The sequence below is a fragment of the Mustela putorius genome, unplaced genomic scaffold (assembly GCF_011764305.1).
Source record: "Mustela putorius furo isolate JIRA1106 unplaced genomic scaffold, ASM1176430v1.1 tig00000281_pilon_pilon_pilon, whole genome shotgun sequence".
NCBI lineage: Eukaryota > Metazoa > Chordata > Mammalia > Carnivora > Mustelidae > Mustela > Mustela putorius.
The window spans coordinates 18,226,813-18,243,294 of NW_025421343.1; the positions used below are offsets into that span (position 1 = coordinate 18,226,813).

At 39.6% G+C, this 16,482-nt stretch overlaps 1 protein-coding gene across 1 annotated transcript in view; it reads left to right on the top strand.

Annotated features, from left to right (window-relative positions):
- BUB1 (BUB1 mitotic checkpoint serine/threonine kinase) overlaps positions 1 to 12,755 on the top strand; it is a 44,012-nt gene extending 31,257 nt beyond the window's left edge. The window contains exons 19-25 of the mRNA XM_045079147.1: positions 547 to 690; positions 8,830 to 8,945; positions 9,476 to 9,637; positions 9,826 to 9,983; positions 10,080 to 10,254; positions 10,798 to 10,904; positions 12,441 to 12,755. Of these exons, the coding sequence (XP_044935082.1) occupies positions 547 to 690; positions 8,830 to 8,945; positions 9,476 to 9,637; positions 9,826 to 9,983; positions 10,080 to 10,254; positions 10,798 to 10,904; positions 12,441 to 12,636 (1,058 nt within the window). The 3' untranslated portion in view covers positions 12,637 to 12,755. The remainder of the gene's footprint in view (positions 1 to 546; positions 691 to 8,829; positions 8,946 to 9,475; positions 9,638 to 9,825; positions 9,984 to 10,079; positions 10,255 to 10,797; positions 10,905 to 12,440) is intronic.
- The last annotated feature ends 3,727 nt before the right edge of the window (positions 12,756 to 16,482 follow it).

Consider the following 16,482-nt stretch of genomic DNA (forward strand, 5'->3'; position numbering starts at 1 on the left):
ACATACACTTAACACTACGTAAATGTCAATCATGCTGGATTAGTCTTCAAAAACTACCACTAAAATAATTTTTATAGCATGCTAAACTGAGCAGAAACTTTATTCTTTTTTAGAAATGATTTCTTTTTTGTGAACCCAAAGTACCTCTCATGCATCCAAATTCCTCATAGATAATATAAGTATTGAAAGTCCTTGTATTTTGTAGATAGAAGTGGGAGATGTTAGAACTAACTGATATCCAGGTCGGCCTTTAAGACATAATTATGTTAAAGGCAGAATCTAGCAGTTCCAGGCAAGTGGAACAGATGCTTTTGGGGTTCATTTCCTTTCTCACAACTAAATGTTGATCTAAAATAACAATGAATTGTGTATCACTAGCCATTTTGATTTTTGCAAATGGTTATTATTTGAATCAATGCTCTTTTAAAGATAAGGCTTTTGAAATCTTATTTAGTGAATGTCTCTACTTGTTTTATCTGTAATTTCTTTGGGAAAATTCTTGGGTACTGAGTTCATTTTCTTTTTTATGTTCCCATTTCTTTTAAGACTTGACTGTTGAGAATCCATGGGATGATACGTTGATTCTCAAACTTTTATCTGAGCTTTCTAAGCCGGTGAGATCCTATCCAAATACTTATGAATGGCAGTGTAAACTTCCAGCCATCAAGCCCAAGACTGAGTTTCAACTGGGTAAGGACTATATGGGTAAAAAATTTTTATCTCTTGCTTCTATGTAGAAAGTCGATGGTAATTTATGCATATGTGATTCTTCTTCTGGTACCACCTATGTACGCCACTTCCCTCAAGTAAAGAGTTATAGATTATCTGTAGTACTAAGCTGAAAACATTTTGTTAAGCCATGACTGTCGGATTTTGATTCCTGTTGGGACTATTACTTATAAAGGACAAGTTGGTAATATCTATCAAAGTAAAAAATGCATAGTTTTAGACATCTGTTTTTAAGAATTTCCTGCTGATACGCTTGTATACATTCAAAATGACATATGTGCATGTAAAAACAGTAGATTGGAAACAACATAAGTGTCTTTGGGGGACTGCTTAAATAAATAAAGGGATACCTGTACAGTAAAATATAGCTTGCTCTGTACTGATAGGGAATGATGTCCAAAACATGTTGTTATGGGCACACTAGTATTATATGCTGTCTTATATTTCTTAAAAGGGGGAAGATAACATATACTCATATTCAGTGCTGTTTCTAGAGAACCCTTGAAGCATACTCAAAACTGAGAAAAATGGTTAACAGGGTGGATATAAATAACAGTGGAAGCAAGACTTCTTGCAAGATAATTTATACATACGCACACATGCACGCACACACACACACACAGCTTCTCCTATTGACAGCTTGCATTAGTGTGGTACATTTGTTAAAGTTCATGAACTAACATTAATACATTATTATTAACTAAAGTCCACAGTTTACATTCAGGTTCATTCTTTGTACGGTCTGTAGGATTTGACAAATGTATAATGGCTGGCATCCATCATTACGGAATCATCAAGAGTAGTTTCCCTGCCCCCCCAAATCCCCAGTGTTCCATCTACTCATCAGGCCTGCCCTCTACCTAAAACCCTGACAAGCACTAATCTTTTTACTCCTGTCTCCATAGTTTTGCCTTTTCCAGAATGTCAGATAGTTGTAAAGACACAATATGCAAGCTTTTCACATTGGCTTCTTTCACTCAGCAATACACATTTAAGATTCCTCCAGGTCTTTTCATGACTTGAAAGCTCTATCTTCACCATCGCTGGGAAATATTCCATTGTGCACATGTACCACAGTTCATCTGTTCACCTATTGAAGGACATCTTGGTTGCTTCCAAGTTTTGTAAGACCCGTAGGCAGTTTTTGTGTGGACAGAAGTTTTCAAGTCATTTGGATAAATATCAAGGATATTGTGATGGCTGAAACAGGGGAGCATATGTTTACTTCTGTAAGAAACCGCCAAACTGCCATTTTGTATTCCCACCAGCAATGAAGGCGAGCTCTGTTACTCCATATCCTCACCATCATCTGGTGTTGTCAGCAATTTGGGTTTTGGCTGCTGTAATAGATGCGTAATGGTATTTCATTATTGTTTTTCATTTGCAATTCCCTAATTACATATGATGATGTACATTTTTTTCATCTTTATTTGCCACCTGTGTATCTTTTTTGGTGAAATATATACTCAGATCTCTTGCCCATTTTTTAAAAATCAGGTTGATTGATTTCTTAATTCTGAATTTTTTCCCCTGTTTTCCTAATTGAATTTCAAGAGTTTGTTGTGTATTTTGGATAACTTTTATCAGGTAAGTGTTTGGAAAAGATAGTAACTCAGTCTTTGGCTTGTCTTTTCCTTCAATTAACTGTGTCTTTTGCAGAACAGATGTTTTTAAATTTTGAGCAATTCATTTCTTCCATGGACCATGTTTTGGTGTTGTGTGTAAGACATCATCTGCAAACCTAATGTCCCCTAGCTATTCTGTTACCTTTTAGAGATTTTATAGTTTCATGTTTTACATTCATGTGTATGATCCATTTCAAGTTAACCTTTCCTGAAAGGTGTAAGTTCTGTGTCTAGATCCATTTTTGCATGTTGATGTCCACCTGTTCCATCAGCATTTATTGAAAAGGCTATCCTTTCGTTACTGAATTATCTATTTACCTATATCACACTGTTCTGATTACAGTAGCTTTGATAGTAAGTCTTGATATTGGATAATGTCAGCCTTCTAACTTGTGCATTTTGCCTTTCCACATTACCTTTAAAATCAGTTTGTCAATAACCACAAGATAACTTGCAGGGATTTTGATTGGAATTCCATTGAATCTATAGACCAACTTGGGAAAACATGCCATCTTGACAATATTGTGCCTTCCTCTCCATAAACATGGAATATCTCTATTTAGATCTTCTTTGATTTTTTAAAATCAAAGTTTTATAGTTTTCCTTTTATAGATCTTATGTGTATTTTATTAGATTTATACCCAAGTTATTTCAGTTTGGAGGATGCTAACATAAGTGGTATTGTGTTTTTTAAATTTCAAATTTCACTTACTAATTTCTGGTACATGGGAAAGCATTTGACTTATATATTGACCTTGTATCCTGCAACCTTGCTATTATCATGTATTAATTCAGGAGGGTTTTGTTGTCGATTCTTTGGCATTTTCTGGCTAGACCATGCTGTCTTCTACAAGGACTATTTTGTTTTTTCCTTCCCAATCTGTATACCTTTTATTTTATTTTCTTGTTTTATTGCATTAGGCAGGACTTCCAGTACAATGTTGATTAGGACTGGTGAGAGGAGAAATTCTTGCCTTGTTCCCAATCTTAGTGAGAAAACATTTATCTAGTTTCCCCGCCCCCCATTAAGTATAATGTTAGCTGTTAAGTTTTTTGTAGATGTTCTTTATCAAGTTGAGAAAGTTTTCCTCTATTCCTAGTTTGCAGAAAGTTATCATGGGTGTTGGATTTTATCAAACATTTTTTCTGTTTCATAGGATAAGATCATATGATTTTTCTTTTTAGTCTGTTCATGTGACAGATTCATTAATTGATTTTTGAATGTTGAACCAGGCTTGCATACCTGGATTAAATCCCATTTGGTTATGGTAAATAACTTTTTTATACTTGTTTTGGATTTTATTTGCTAATATTTTGTTGAGGATTTTTAGATATATGTTAATAAGAGATACTGCTCTGTAGTTTTCTTGTAGTATTATCTGTCTGGTTTTTGGTATTAGGGTAATGCTGGCCTCATAGAAGGGGTTGGGAAGTACTCATTCTGCTTCTGTCCTCTGAAAGAGATTGTGGAGAATTGGTATAATTTCTTCCTTGAATATTTGGTAGAATTCACCAGTGGACCCATCTGGTCGTGGTGCTTTCTGTTTAGGAAAGCTATTAATGATTTGATTTCTTTTTTTTTTTTTAAGATTTTATTTATTTATTTGACATACAGAGATCACACGTAGGCAGAGAGGCAGGCAGGCAGAGAGAGAGAGAGAGAGAGGGAAGCAGGCTCCCCGCGGAGCAGAGAGCCCGACGCCGGGCTCGATCCCAGGACCCTGAGATCATGACCCGTGCCGAAGGCAGCGGCCTAACCCACTGAGCCACCCAGGCGCCCCAATGATTTGATTTCTTTTCTCATATTCCTATGTGAATTTTGGTAGAAGATGTCTTTCAAGGAATTGGTCTGTTTCATGTAGGTAATCAAATTTGTGGGCACAGAATTGTTCATAGTATTCCCTTATTATATTTTTAATTCATGGGATCTGTAGTAATGTCCTCTCTTTCATTTCTAATATTAGTATTTTATGTCCTTTCCCTTTTATTCTTAGGTCGCCTGGTAGGGACTTAGGGGTTTTATTGATCTTTTTCAAAGAATGAACTTTTTGTTTCATTGATAGTCTCTGTTGATGTTCTGTTTTCAATTTCACTGATATGTGCTCTAGTATTTTTAGTCTTAATTGGACAATTTTTTTCTTTTTTGTTTTTTTTTGTTTTGTTTTGTTTTGCCTGCTCTGATTATTTTTTTCCTCTGCTTACTTTGGATTTAATTTGTTCTTTTTCTAGCTTCCTAAGGTGGAAACTAAAATTATTGATTTTAGATCTTCTTTCTAACGTATGCATTTAATCCTATAAATTTCCCCCTAAGCACTGCTTTTGAGGTACCCCACAATTTTAATAAATTGTGTTTTCATTTTCTTCTTGTTCAATATTTTAAAATTTCTCCGAAGATTTCTTCTTTGATTGATGTGTTATTTTAACATCTGTTTTTTAATCTCCAAGTATTTGGGGGTTTTCCAGCTATCTTTTCTGTTATTGATTACTAGTTTAATTCCACTCTGGTTGGAGTACATACTTTTCATGATTTCTTTGTTTTTGTTTTGTTTTTTTAATTCAGTAAATGTGTGTTTTATGGCCCAGAATGGTCTGTCTTGGTGAGTATTATGGAACACTCACCAAGTGAGCTTCAAAGGAATGTATAGTCTGCTGTTGTTAAATGAATTAAATGAATTATAAATGTTAATTAGATCCAGTTGATTAGTGCTGCTGTTTAAGTCAGTCAAGCCCTTACTGATTTTTTTGCCTGTTGGGTCTGTCAATTACTGATAAAAGGGTGTAACAGTCTCCAACTAGAATGGTGCATTCATCTGTTCTCCTTGCAGTTCTGTCAAGTTTTGCCTCAGTACATCGATGCTCTGTGGTGAGGTAATATACATTAAGGATTGTTATACCTTTTTGGAAAATTGATCCTTTGTCATTATCTAATACCCCTTTTTATGCCTGATAATTTTCCTTGCTCTGATGTCTGCTCTGTCTGAAATTAGTATAGTTATCCCTGTTTATTAATCTTAACATGTCATATCTTCCTCCATTTTACTTCCTCCCTTTACTTTTCATCTATATATGTCTTTAAGGTGTTTTTCTCATAGACAACATATAGCTGGGTCTTGTATTTTTATCTACCATGATAGTTTCTGTTTTCATTGGTATATTTAGTCTACTGATACTTGGAAATATTACCAATATAGCTGGTAATATTCGTTACTGTTTTCTATTCATTGCCCTTGTTCTTTGTTTCCTTTATTTTCTTCTCCTCTTTCTTCCTTTTTTTTTTTAAAGATTTTTTAAAAATTTATTTGACAAATAGAGAGATGCCCTCCATAATACCCACCACCAGGCTCACCCAACCTCTCACCCCCTCCCCTCCAAAACCCTCAGTTTGTTTCTCAGAGTCCACAGTCTCTCGTGATTCCTCTCCCCCTCCGATTTCCCTCAACTCCCTCTCCTTTCCATCTCCCCATGTCCTCCGTGTTATTCCTTATGCTCCACAAATAAGCAAAACCACATGATAATTGACTCTCTCTGCTTGGCTAATTTCACTCAGCATAATCTCCTCCAGAGCCATCCAGGCTGACTCTGTCTTCTCTGGTGTTAATTGAGTGTTTCTATTATTTCATTTTCCCTGTTAGCATTTCAGTTATACCTCATTTTCTACTGTTTTTCATAGTTGCCCCAGAGTTCGCAGTATACATTTAGAATGAATCCAGGTCCACCTTCAAAAAACACTGTAACACTTCACAGGGGATGCCAGGTACCTTATAAGAGAATTTTACCCATTCTTCCCTCCTATCCCTTATAACCATCCTGTCACTCATTTCACTTATCCTAAGCTGTACTTAAATTGTAGCAATTATTGTTTAGAACATTTATCTGTTAGATCAATTAAGAATAAGAAAAGAAAAGATTTTATCTTAATTTATTACTTTTTCCTGCACTCTTCTGATCTGAGTTTCTTGTCTATCTCCTTGTCCATCTCTCTGAAAAACTTCTTTTAACATTTCTTGCAAGTCAGGGTTACTGGTGACAGATTCCCTTAATCTTTGTGTAAGCAAGTCTTTATTTCTTTACTTTTGAAGGGATAATTTCGCTGGGTACAGAATTTTTGCATGGTCGTTTTTCCTTTTAACACTTACTCCATTCTCTTCTTGTTTGTGTGGTTTCCAGAGAAGTCAATGTCATTCTTCTTGCTTCTCTATAGGTAAGTGGTTTTATTCTGGCACCTTTTGATATTTTTTTTTCTTGTCTTATTTTCTGCAGTTTGAATACTACTTGCCTAGGTATAGATTTTGGGCTATATTTCCTGCTTTGTGTTTTCTGAGGTTCTTAGATCCTTGATTTGGTGTCTGTCATTAATTTTGGAAATTTCCCAACTATTATTACTCTAAATATTTTTTCTATTCCTTTCTCGTTTTCTTCTGCCTTCTAATATTCCCATTACATATATGTCACGCCTATTGTAATTGTCCCACAACTCTTGAACATTCTTTTCTATCTTTTAAATTTTTTTTTTCCTCTTTGCAGATCAGTTTTGGAAGTTTCTGTTGACATTCTACAAGCTGACAATTCTTTTCCCAGCCATGTACAGCCTATTGCAGAGGTCACCAAAGAACATCTTCGTTTCTGTCATAGTGGGCTTTTTTCCTAGCACTTTTGATTCGTTCTCAGAGTTTCTATTTGTCTGCCTACATTTCCCATCTGTTCTTGCATTTTATCCTTTTCTCATTACAACCCTTAGCATATTAATCATAATTTTTTTTAAAAATTCCTGGTCTTATAATTCCAAAACCTTTGCTATATCTGTGTCTGGCTCTGATACTTGCTCTGTGTCTTCAAGCTGTGTTTTTTGTCTTTCAGTATACTTTGTCGTTTTTGTTAGAAGCCAGACCTGATCCACTGGGTAAAAGGAACTAAGATAAAAAAGGCCTCTAATGTAAGATTTATCTGGCTTGAGATTAGGCTTTGTTTATTATTTCTTTTCAATGTAGAGGCTAAACCTTCCATTCGTGCCCTTATTTCTGTCTCCCCTGTTAGCTTTGGGTTTCCCTTCAGTCTTGTCCTTAAATGAGATCTGAGGTGTTAGTTGTGTCATAATCCCTCTGATACTGGCTCCAGTGGTGGCTTCTGCTCCTGGGCTTCTGTCTGGCAAGCTGTGATTCTTAGTATCCACAGGTCTGTCTCCCCAGTTTCAGAGGCCACAGTTTGCCCTTTGACTTCAGTTCTTTAGTGGATCTTTGAAGACATGTTGATTTTCAGTTTGTTTTGTTTTGTTTTGTTTTTACTGTGGGGGTAGAGAGATGACTTCCAATCTCCTTAACGTGCCAAACTAGAAACCAGAAGTCTACTTTTTTTAAACTTGATTTTGAACACGTGGATTTTTTTTTTTAATTACTTAAAATCGGTTACAACTTGATATCAGTGGTCTTTCTCCCCAAACCAAGCATGCCACTGTTATTAAAAATAGCAGGACAAGTTGAGTTTGAAGGATATTCTACAACTGATCTAATACTTGGAACTGTCATGGTCACCTAAAAGAAAAGTTTAAAACTGTTACAGTTTAGTGGAGGAGACCAATGAGACTTGATGGATTTGTCCTGAAACAGTAAGGAAAAGCTAGTGAAATCCAGATATGGTAGGAACCTACCATTGTGTGTTCTATCTTTACGACAAAGGCACCATGGTTATTAAATGCTAACGGTAAAGAAAAACTGGGTACAGAGCAAACAGAAACTCTACTGTCTTTGTAACTCTTCAGTAGATTGAAAACTATTCTTTTTTATTATTATTATTTATTTGACAGAGAGAGACAGTGAGAGGGAACACAAGCAGGGGGAGTGGGAGAGGAAGAAGCAGGCTTCCTGCCAAGCAGGGAGCCCGATGTGGGGCTCGAACCCAGGACCCTGGGAACATGACCTCAGTCCAAGGCAGCCACTTAATGACTGAGCCACCCAGGTGCCCCAATTGAAAACTCCTCTAAAATAAAATTTTTACATGAATAAAAAATTGTAATTATTCTGCTAAAAATACTGGTGCGATTATACTTTGCCCTTTTTATCCACGTGTAAAATACTTGAGGTTTCCAAAGGCATACGGTAGAGCTTTGTGCAGCACTTTACAGAGGATCTTTGTGTGTGCTTTCAAACGTTACAACAGTCTTGGCAAGTAGACAGCACAGGCATTATGCCTTTGGTATGAGACTGTTGGTGAAGAGAGGATGTCTGCCCCGTTCCTGCCATTCAGTGGCAGGCCTGGCACCCAGTAGTGCTGTTTCTGTTCCCCTGGCCCATCATTTACCAAGGGGAGCTGTTTTGTAGCAGTATTTAACTCATTTAAGAAGAAAAATATCTCCGGAGGGAGCTATATCCATTTGTATTTATTAAAGCAAGTGAACACCAATAAAATCCTACAAATACAAAATTTACCAGAAATAATGTTTTCAGCCCTTTTTTTTCATTTTGACTCTTCTGTCTTCCAGGTTCCTTGCTGGTCTATGTCGATCACCTTCTTGGAGAAGGGGCCTTTGCCCAGGTCTATGAAGTTACCCATGGAGAGGTGAATGATATAAAAAATAAACAGAAATTCGTTTTAAAGGTAAATAATCTGAGGGCTTCATTGTATAGTATAGAAATGAATTTTAGAACTCGAGTTTGTCAGCCTCTTTTTTCTTTTTCAAGACAATGGTGATTTCACTGAGGTCTAGAGTCCACGATTAAGAAACAAAAGCCATATGGCAAGGATTTAGAAGGGTCTTGCCACAGAAATGATCTCACAGCAAGTCGCATATTTGAGCAACAGTCCCTAGCTTGTCATCACTTTTTTTTTTTTTTAAAGATTTTATTTATTTATTTGACAGAGAGAGATCACAAGTAGGCAGAGAGGCAGGCAGAGAGAGAAAGGACGAAGCAGGCTCCCCGCTGAGCAGAGAGCCCAATGCAGGACTCGATCCCAGGACCCTGAGATCATGACCTGAGCCGAAGGCAGCAGCTTAACCCACTGAGCCACCCAGGCGCCCTTTGTCATCACTTTCTACCCCACATTTTTTATTGGGGTGGAAGTTGCTTTCTGACTATCTTTTTCCAGAACATGAGGCTGGATGTGAATGTCACACACCTGATTTGCAGGTCCAGAAGCCCGCCAACCCCTGGGAGTTCTACATTGGGACCCAGCTGATGGAGAGACTGAAGCCAAGCATGCGACACATGTTCATCAAATTCTATTCCGCCCACTTCTTCCAGAACGGCAGTGTATTAGTAGGGGATCTCTACAGCTATGGCACGTTGCTAGTAAGTGTATTCATCATGATGATGCGAACAGGAGCTTGAAGGCCATCGTTGGCTGGTGCCTGGCACATACCTTCTGTAGCTGGAGCTTCTATTGGAGTGGTGGGTGAGGGGTGAGAGCAAAGCCCTTGACTCGAGAGCTCCTCTGTCCTGGGAGACCAGTTCAGGATTCCCTTCTGTGTTCTTTCTAGAATGCTATTAACCTCTATAAAAACACCCCAGAAAAAGTGATGCCACAAGCTCTGGTCCTGTCCTTCGCGATCAGAATGCTCTGCATGATTCAGCAAGTGCACGACTGTGAGATTATTCACGGAGACATTAAGCCCGACAATTTCATACTGGGAAACAGGCAAGTGTTGCACTTTGTACGCAGTTCTTACTGTGTCCCTCACAGCCTTTCCTTATTTGTGCTCATGGTGCCTGGCCCTTGTTTGTGTTAATACAGATTTTTGGAACAGGATGGTGATGACGATGATGTATCTGCTGGCTTGGCGCTGATTGACCTGGGTCAGAGTATAGACATGAAACTTTTTCCTAAAGGAACTACATTTACAGCAAAGTGTGAGACCTCTGGTTTTCAGTGTATCGAGATGCTCAGCAACAAGCCATGGAACTACCAGGTATGGAACTCAAGGGAGAGCTTTGAAAATTGTTTATTTTGCTTGCTATATTTTTAAAATGAACTTGGGGATCTCCTTAGTTTGACCCTATCTCATCATCCTTGGACTTAAGACCTTAAGTCCTTGGACTTAAGACCACGCTCAAGTGTTGTTTTCAGTGATGGACACACCCCACAGCTAGAGGCTTCTGGGTGCAGGTGGAGGCCAACCACCAGAGTCCAGGGGAGGGAGGGAGAGGACTTCTAAGCTGTCCATGTGCAAGAGAGGTTGGAGTGCTGTGTTTGCCTCTGGACAGCAAAATGGAGGACTTGAGAAGGACGTGGTAGCTCCGGAAGAACCACTTTAAAGGGGCTGCCTCCAGCAAGTCGCTGGTACACTTTGATACACAAAGTGTACCAGTGGGGCCCTGAACAAATGGCTTCCCAAAAATGACTTAAAAGTAAAATCCTGTGATGATTTAACTAGCTGCCAAAGTAGAGACCTCCTCCTATGCTGATGCATAAGTTAGTATTCTAGTCACGGATACTTAGATTTTCTTTATAGATTGACTACTTCGGAGTTGCTGCAACAGTGTACTGCATGCTTTTCGGCACTTACATGAAAGTGAGAAATGAAGGAGGCATCTGGAAGCCGGAAGGTCTTTTTAGGAGGTGAGAATTGGTGTCGGAGCTGCAGTGGGAGAGCGTACACAGTAGAATGCTGGGTTCCATCTGGTAGAAAACGGGGTCTCGGTCACGGCCTGGAAACCCCCCTGTCTTGGGGTAGACACAGCACAGCCAGCGAGTCACACAGCTGGGCAACTGCAACTTTCCAGGAGTGGGGGCAGCCGACACCCACTCAGACCCAGCAGAAGCGGGCGGAGGGGCGGGCCTCCATACACTGGCAACAGTTTCTCCTTACCCTTCAGAGAAATCACTTGTTCTCACTGAACCATCGATTTTTACTTGTTTTCTTGCCTTTATAAATGGGAATCGTGCTGCGCATACTGTCCTAAAAAGTGTCTTCTAAGAAGCGAAGGAAATCATGTATGAGAAAGAATGTGCCTTGTTGATTGTAAAGTAACATGACAGGGCAGCTGGCTGTCCCAGGGAAAGATTTTAAGGCCCATCCTTATGTGACTCTAGTTTTTGTAAGACTGTTTTCTCATCTGTAAGATGGTAGTGAAAATTAACGACTAGCCTAGAACTCTTCCTATCAACGCAGATGGCTCTTAACTCTATGTCACATGAGCGAGCTGTTGGTGGTGTTTGCTACATGCATGTTCATGGTATCACTTATACTTTTGTTAACTTTTTTTAACATATGTAGAAGCATACACTCACCTTTAGTATCCAAAAAGCCTAATGGAGTTTTACATGTTTATATCTTGAGGAAACTTAAGCTGGGACTCCCCCGACCCCTCGTGTACACACCCACCCACCACAACCAAAAAAAGCTGTTGGCAGTAATTTTACAAAATGTAGCATCAGTTAACAATAAAATTAGATTCAGGCCCTGAAGGAAAACTTAGAACAGCTATGATTTATTCTGCCTCATGAATCATCAAATTTAGCAAATACTTTATTCCTTCTCTTGCTCCTAATCAAAGGACCAGAGAGTTGTTCTGAAGTCTTCTCTCTCTGACCACCAGTGCACTCAGCAGGCCTGAGAGTAATAGGCTGGATTTAGTTGTGTTCTGCTCTGTCCCCAGTGCCTTATCTCTATGCCATGGGGGTTTTGCAGTTCATTCTCATGCTTCCAGGAGCTGGAACTCTGACCCTGAGCTCTGTCCTGAGCTCTAGCCCAGCCTGTCTCCCGCGTCCCAGCACGTACGCTGTTGAGCTTGTCAGAACCATTCAGCCAGCTTCTCAGATGCTGACGGTATGGGATGTAAATCTAGCCAAAAACTGATTGATTTTCTAAAAAATAAATAAATAAAAGAGAAAGTTCTTCTACTGTAGACTTATCACTACACTAAGACTGCTTGAGTCCTGTTTTTGGAGTAAAGTGTGTCTAAGACATTTAGTTGGGTCTTTAGTTCCTCTTACTTGTAATAGATTCAATATGCTGGTGCTTGATGCATTGGGTTGTGTGTAGGTGAGGTTCTTTTCAGCTGTCCAAGTGCGTGGAAGACAGAGCCAGGAGTGAGGTTGCCCGGCATGTTGGACACTACAGTTTACCTGGTATTTTATGCATTGTGTCTCCAGGCTGCCTCATCTGGACATGTGGAGTGAGTTCTTTCACATCATGTTGAATATTCCCGATTGTCATCATCTTCCATCTTTGGATTTGTTAAGACAAAAACTGAAGAAAATATTTCAACAACACTATACAAACAAGATTAAGACCCTACGTAACAGGCTGATCGTACTGCTCTTAGAATATAAGCGTTCTCGAAAATAAAATACGGACATTCCTTAAAAATCACTTCGTAAATGCTGGCCTGCTCACTCTGATCCTTGAGGTTTTCCATATTTCTTGTTTATGTAAATGTTTCTTAAAAATAAAGTCCACAAAAAATATCTAGGTGACTTGGTTGTTATAAATATTTCATCAAAGTGTACAACCTAGTAAGGCACCCCCACATTGCAGGTGATGGGGCACCTCTTGGGATGCCGGCATTCGGGAGAATAATTTGGATTTGAATATTTTCTAAAAAGGCTTTTAGGGGCGCCTGAGTGGCTCAGTGGGTTAAAGCCTCTGCCTTCGGCTCAGGTCATGATCTCAGGGTCCTGGGATCGAGCCCCACATCGGGCTCTCTGCTCTGCGGGGAGCCTGCTTCTTCCTCTCTCTCTGCCTGCCTCTCTGCCTACTTGTGATCTCTCTCTCTCTGTCAAATAAATAAATAAATAAAATCTTTTAAAAATACATAAATAAATAAATAAATAAATAAAAAGGCTTTTAAACATTCTCCTCTTCCCCTTTAAGCCAAAAAAGGGGTAAGAGCTTTTTTCTAAGGTGAGGGTTTGTATTTGTATATAATAAACAAATTCTCCAAAGATATTCAAAGGATTTCAAGTTTTTATGGATAAAATTTGCCTGTTTTTTTTTTTTTTTTTTTAAGGCTTATTTACTTATTTAAGAGATAAGATAGGGGGAGGGGCAGAAAGAAAGAGAATCATTAAGCAGATACCCTGCTGAGCAAGGAGCTACAGGCTGGGCTCCATCCCAGGACCCTGAATTATGAGCTGAGCCAAAATCAAGTCAGGGGCTTCACTGACTGAGCCCCTCAGGCACCCCAAAATTTGTCAGTTCTTTATTGTACCGTTTTGCAGTTCTATCTCTGGGAAATATAACAGGTATAAACCTTAAGCTTCTTTATTTTTTAAAAGCACCATTCAAAGGAATATATCCCATCTTGAAAATAGTTTTACAAGCTGTATAAATCATTAATTACCTCTACAATTATAGCAGCCAACTTAGCATTTATTGGCTTTTAAAGCTGGAAGTGTCCTCCCTCCTTTCTTTAGCATTATGTTGAAAAGAAACCTGAGGTGACACCCAGTTCAAGAGCACAGAGCAAACTGCTTCGTCCTCCCAACCACCAGGTACCTGTTCCAAGAACAACCATGGCTCACTTTTTTTTAATCTTTACAAAAATGATTCTATGCATATTTCTGTATATTTTTCATACCACTGGCATACTGTGTTTTTTTTTTTAATTTAATGGATGGGGTGTATATACATGTAGGATGGTCTCATTTTTGTTAATGACACTAATATTTCATTATATGCTCTATCTGTAAATTCTTAGAAACAAATTGCAGGGTCAAAGGTTGATGCATTTAAAATGTTATGTTAGTGGGCACCTGGGTGGCTTGGTTGATTAAGCATCTGCCTTTGGCTCAGGTCATGATACCAAGGTCCTGGGATTGAGCCCTGCATCAGGCTCCCTGCTCAGCGGGTAGCCTTCTTCTCCCTCTCTCTCTCTGCCTGCTGTTCCCCTGCTTGTGCTTTCTCTCTCAAATAAATAAAATCTTAAAAAAACAAAAAAAAGGTCCTATAATTTTTTGATACTAGTACTGACTTAAATACTTAGGACTAAGCTTTTGGTTGCTTAAATCACATTAGATCTAATTTTTTCCTATTTTTCCTAGCTGGTAGTTTTGAATATATGAAGCCTGTTCGTTTCTGTTAAAAAAAACAAAACAAGGCGCGCCTGGGTGGCTCAGTGGGTTAAGCCTCTGCTTTCGGCTCAGGTCATGATCCCAGGGTTCTGGGATCGAGCCTCGCATCGGGCTCTCTGTTCAGCAGGAGCCTGCTTTTCTTCCTCTCTCTCTGCCTGCCTCTCTGCCTACTTGTGATCTCTGTCTGTCAAGTAAATTAAAAAACAAAACAAAACGCTTTTCAGACAATTCTTTTGAAGTTCCCCAGTAAACAATCTTCAGTATGAAAACCTTGTGTATGTCTTTGCCAATTTTTCACTGCCGATTTTCCTCTTACTGGCTGTTGAGAAGAGGGCTAAGCACCGGTGGCAGCTGGCCTCCCCGCCTCCTGCTTTAGAGGGAGCTCTTCTCACCTTGACCCAGTAAGCACACGACCCAGTAAGCTCACATGAGGGAGACATGTTTCATCATGTTGGAGAAGCACCCATCCATTGCTTCTTTTTTTTTTTTTTTAAAGATTTTATTTGTCAGAGAGAGGGAGAGAGAGCAAGCACAGGCAAATGGCAGGCAGAGGCAGAGGGAGAAGCAGGCTCCCTGCCGATCAAGGAGCCTGATGTGGGACTCGATCCCAGGACACTGGGATCATGACCCAAGCCGAAGGCAGCTGCTCAACCAACTGAGCCACCCAGGCATCCCTCCACTGCTTCTTATAAACGTGAATTATAACACGTTTCTAGTTTTCTTGCCTGTCTACACTTTTATGTCAAAATAATCAAGTACCAATAAAGCCAAGTTTGTGGTTTTTTTTTTTTTTTTCTTTTGAAAATGACTGTTTTCAGGGGAAAACAAGACAAAAGAAGATAAGGCTGCTGTTTGCTAACCTAAGAGCAAAATGTGTCAACCCCTGGAAGGCAGCTGGGGGTGCCTTCAGTCTTGGGCAGGGAGGACACTTGGTGGTCTGGCCCCTGTTGACATGCCCTTTGTTCCCACCAGCCAATTCGCTATTACTGGATCTCCAGCTTCAATCACACTCCCGATACCCTCCGTGTTATTCACACCAATAAACTCAGCCTGACCACGGTGTCGTCCCAGCACTGCTGTTGCCCATCTGGTGTCTGATCTATGCGAAGGGCTTTACTTAAATAAACTTCACAGTCTCATTTCCTAGCAACAGCCTTTCCTCTAGGGAGAAAGGCTCCATCTGAACAAAATAAGTTACTTTAAGCATTTCAGCCAAATAGTCTTTTTTTTTTTTTTGGTCCATTACCTGGTACAAATTATAGCAATCATCTTTAATTATAAATTAGTTGTCTGCATTGCACACATACCCACCCAATGTTTATCTGCACAAGGAAAAAAGCTCTAACCAAAGGACAGCTGAAATGTATATATGAGAAGTCAGCATTGGGAGGGAGGAAACATACACAGCTCACGCCAGTAATGAGCCTGTACTTTCCCCGAGAACAGAGCTGGGTCTTATCCATCCATGTCCCCTGCAAAGCTGAGCAGGGGTACAGGTTATGCTAAGTGCTCCGACATTGGCTAGACTCAATGTGGGTTCAGATTTAATATCTGCCTCGGGTCAAGACATCTCGTATTCATTCTTGGCCCTGGACTCCACGTTCTAAGTTTTAGCTAAGAATCAATCTGGTCCCGACTCCTATCAGTTCCTTTTCCCTGTGGATCACATCTGTGGTCTAAGGAATGATTCTAAAACTGACTTTCCTAAAGACTAAGGACCTGCAAATGTAACTCCCGCTTATCAGAAGTAAGAGCTATTAAATAGCTGGGCATTTGGCACAGTGTCTAAGGACACCCACAAGCTATTACTACCCTACACCTTCCTCTGCCACTGATCCTAGGACTCCTCATTCTTGATCTTCCATTTTCCTCATGCCTGAAGTCAATCCATCTGTCCATTGGTTCCATTCTGGAATGTTTCAGACGAACCCATGTCTGTACTGGCCCGGTTGTAAGCAGGCTAAGGTGCCGTAAGAAGAACCTCTCCCCCTGCCCCGCTACCCGCCCCCCCCCCACTGCCGCCCCAACACACACAATAGCTTATAGAAGACAAGTTATTAAAGTCTCCTGTTACAGTCTGGGGGTAAGTGATGCCATGCTGGCACTGACTCTGCCACCCTCC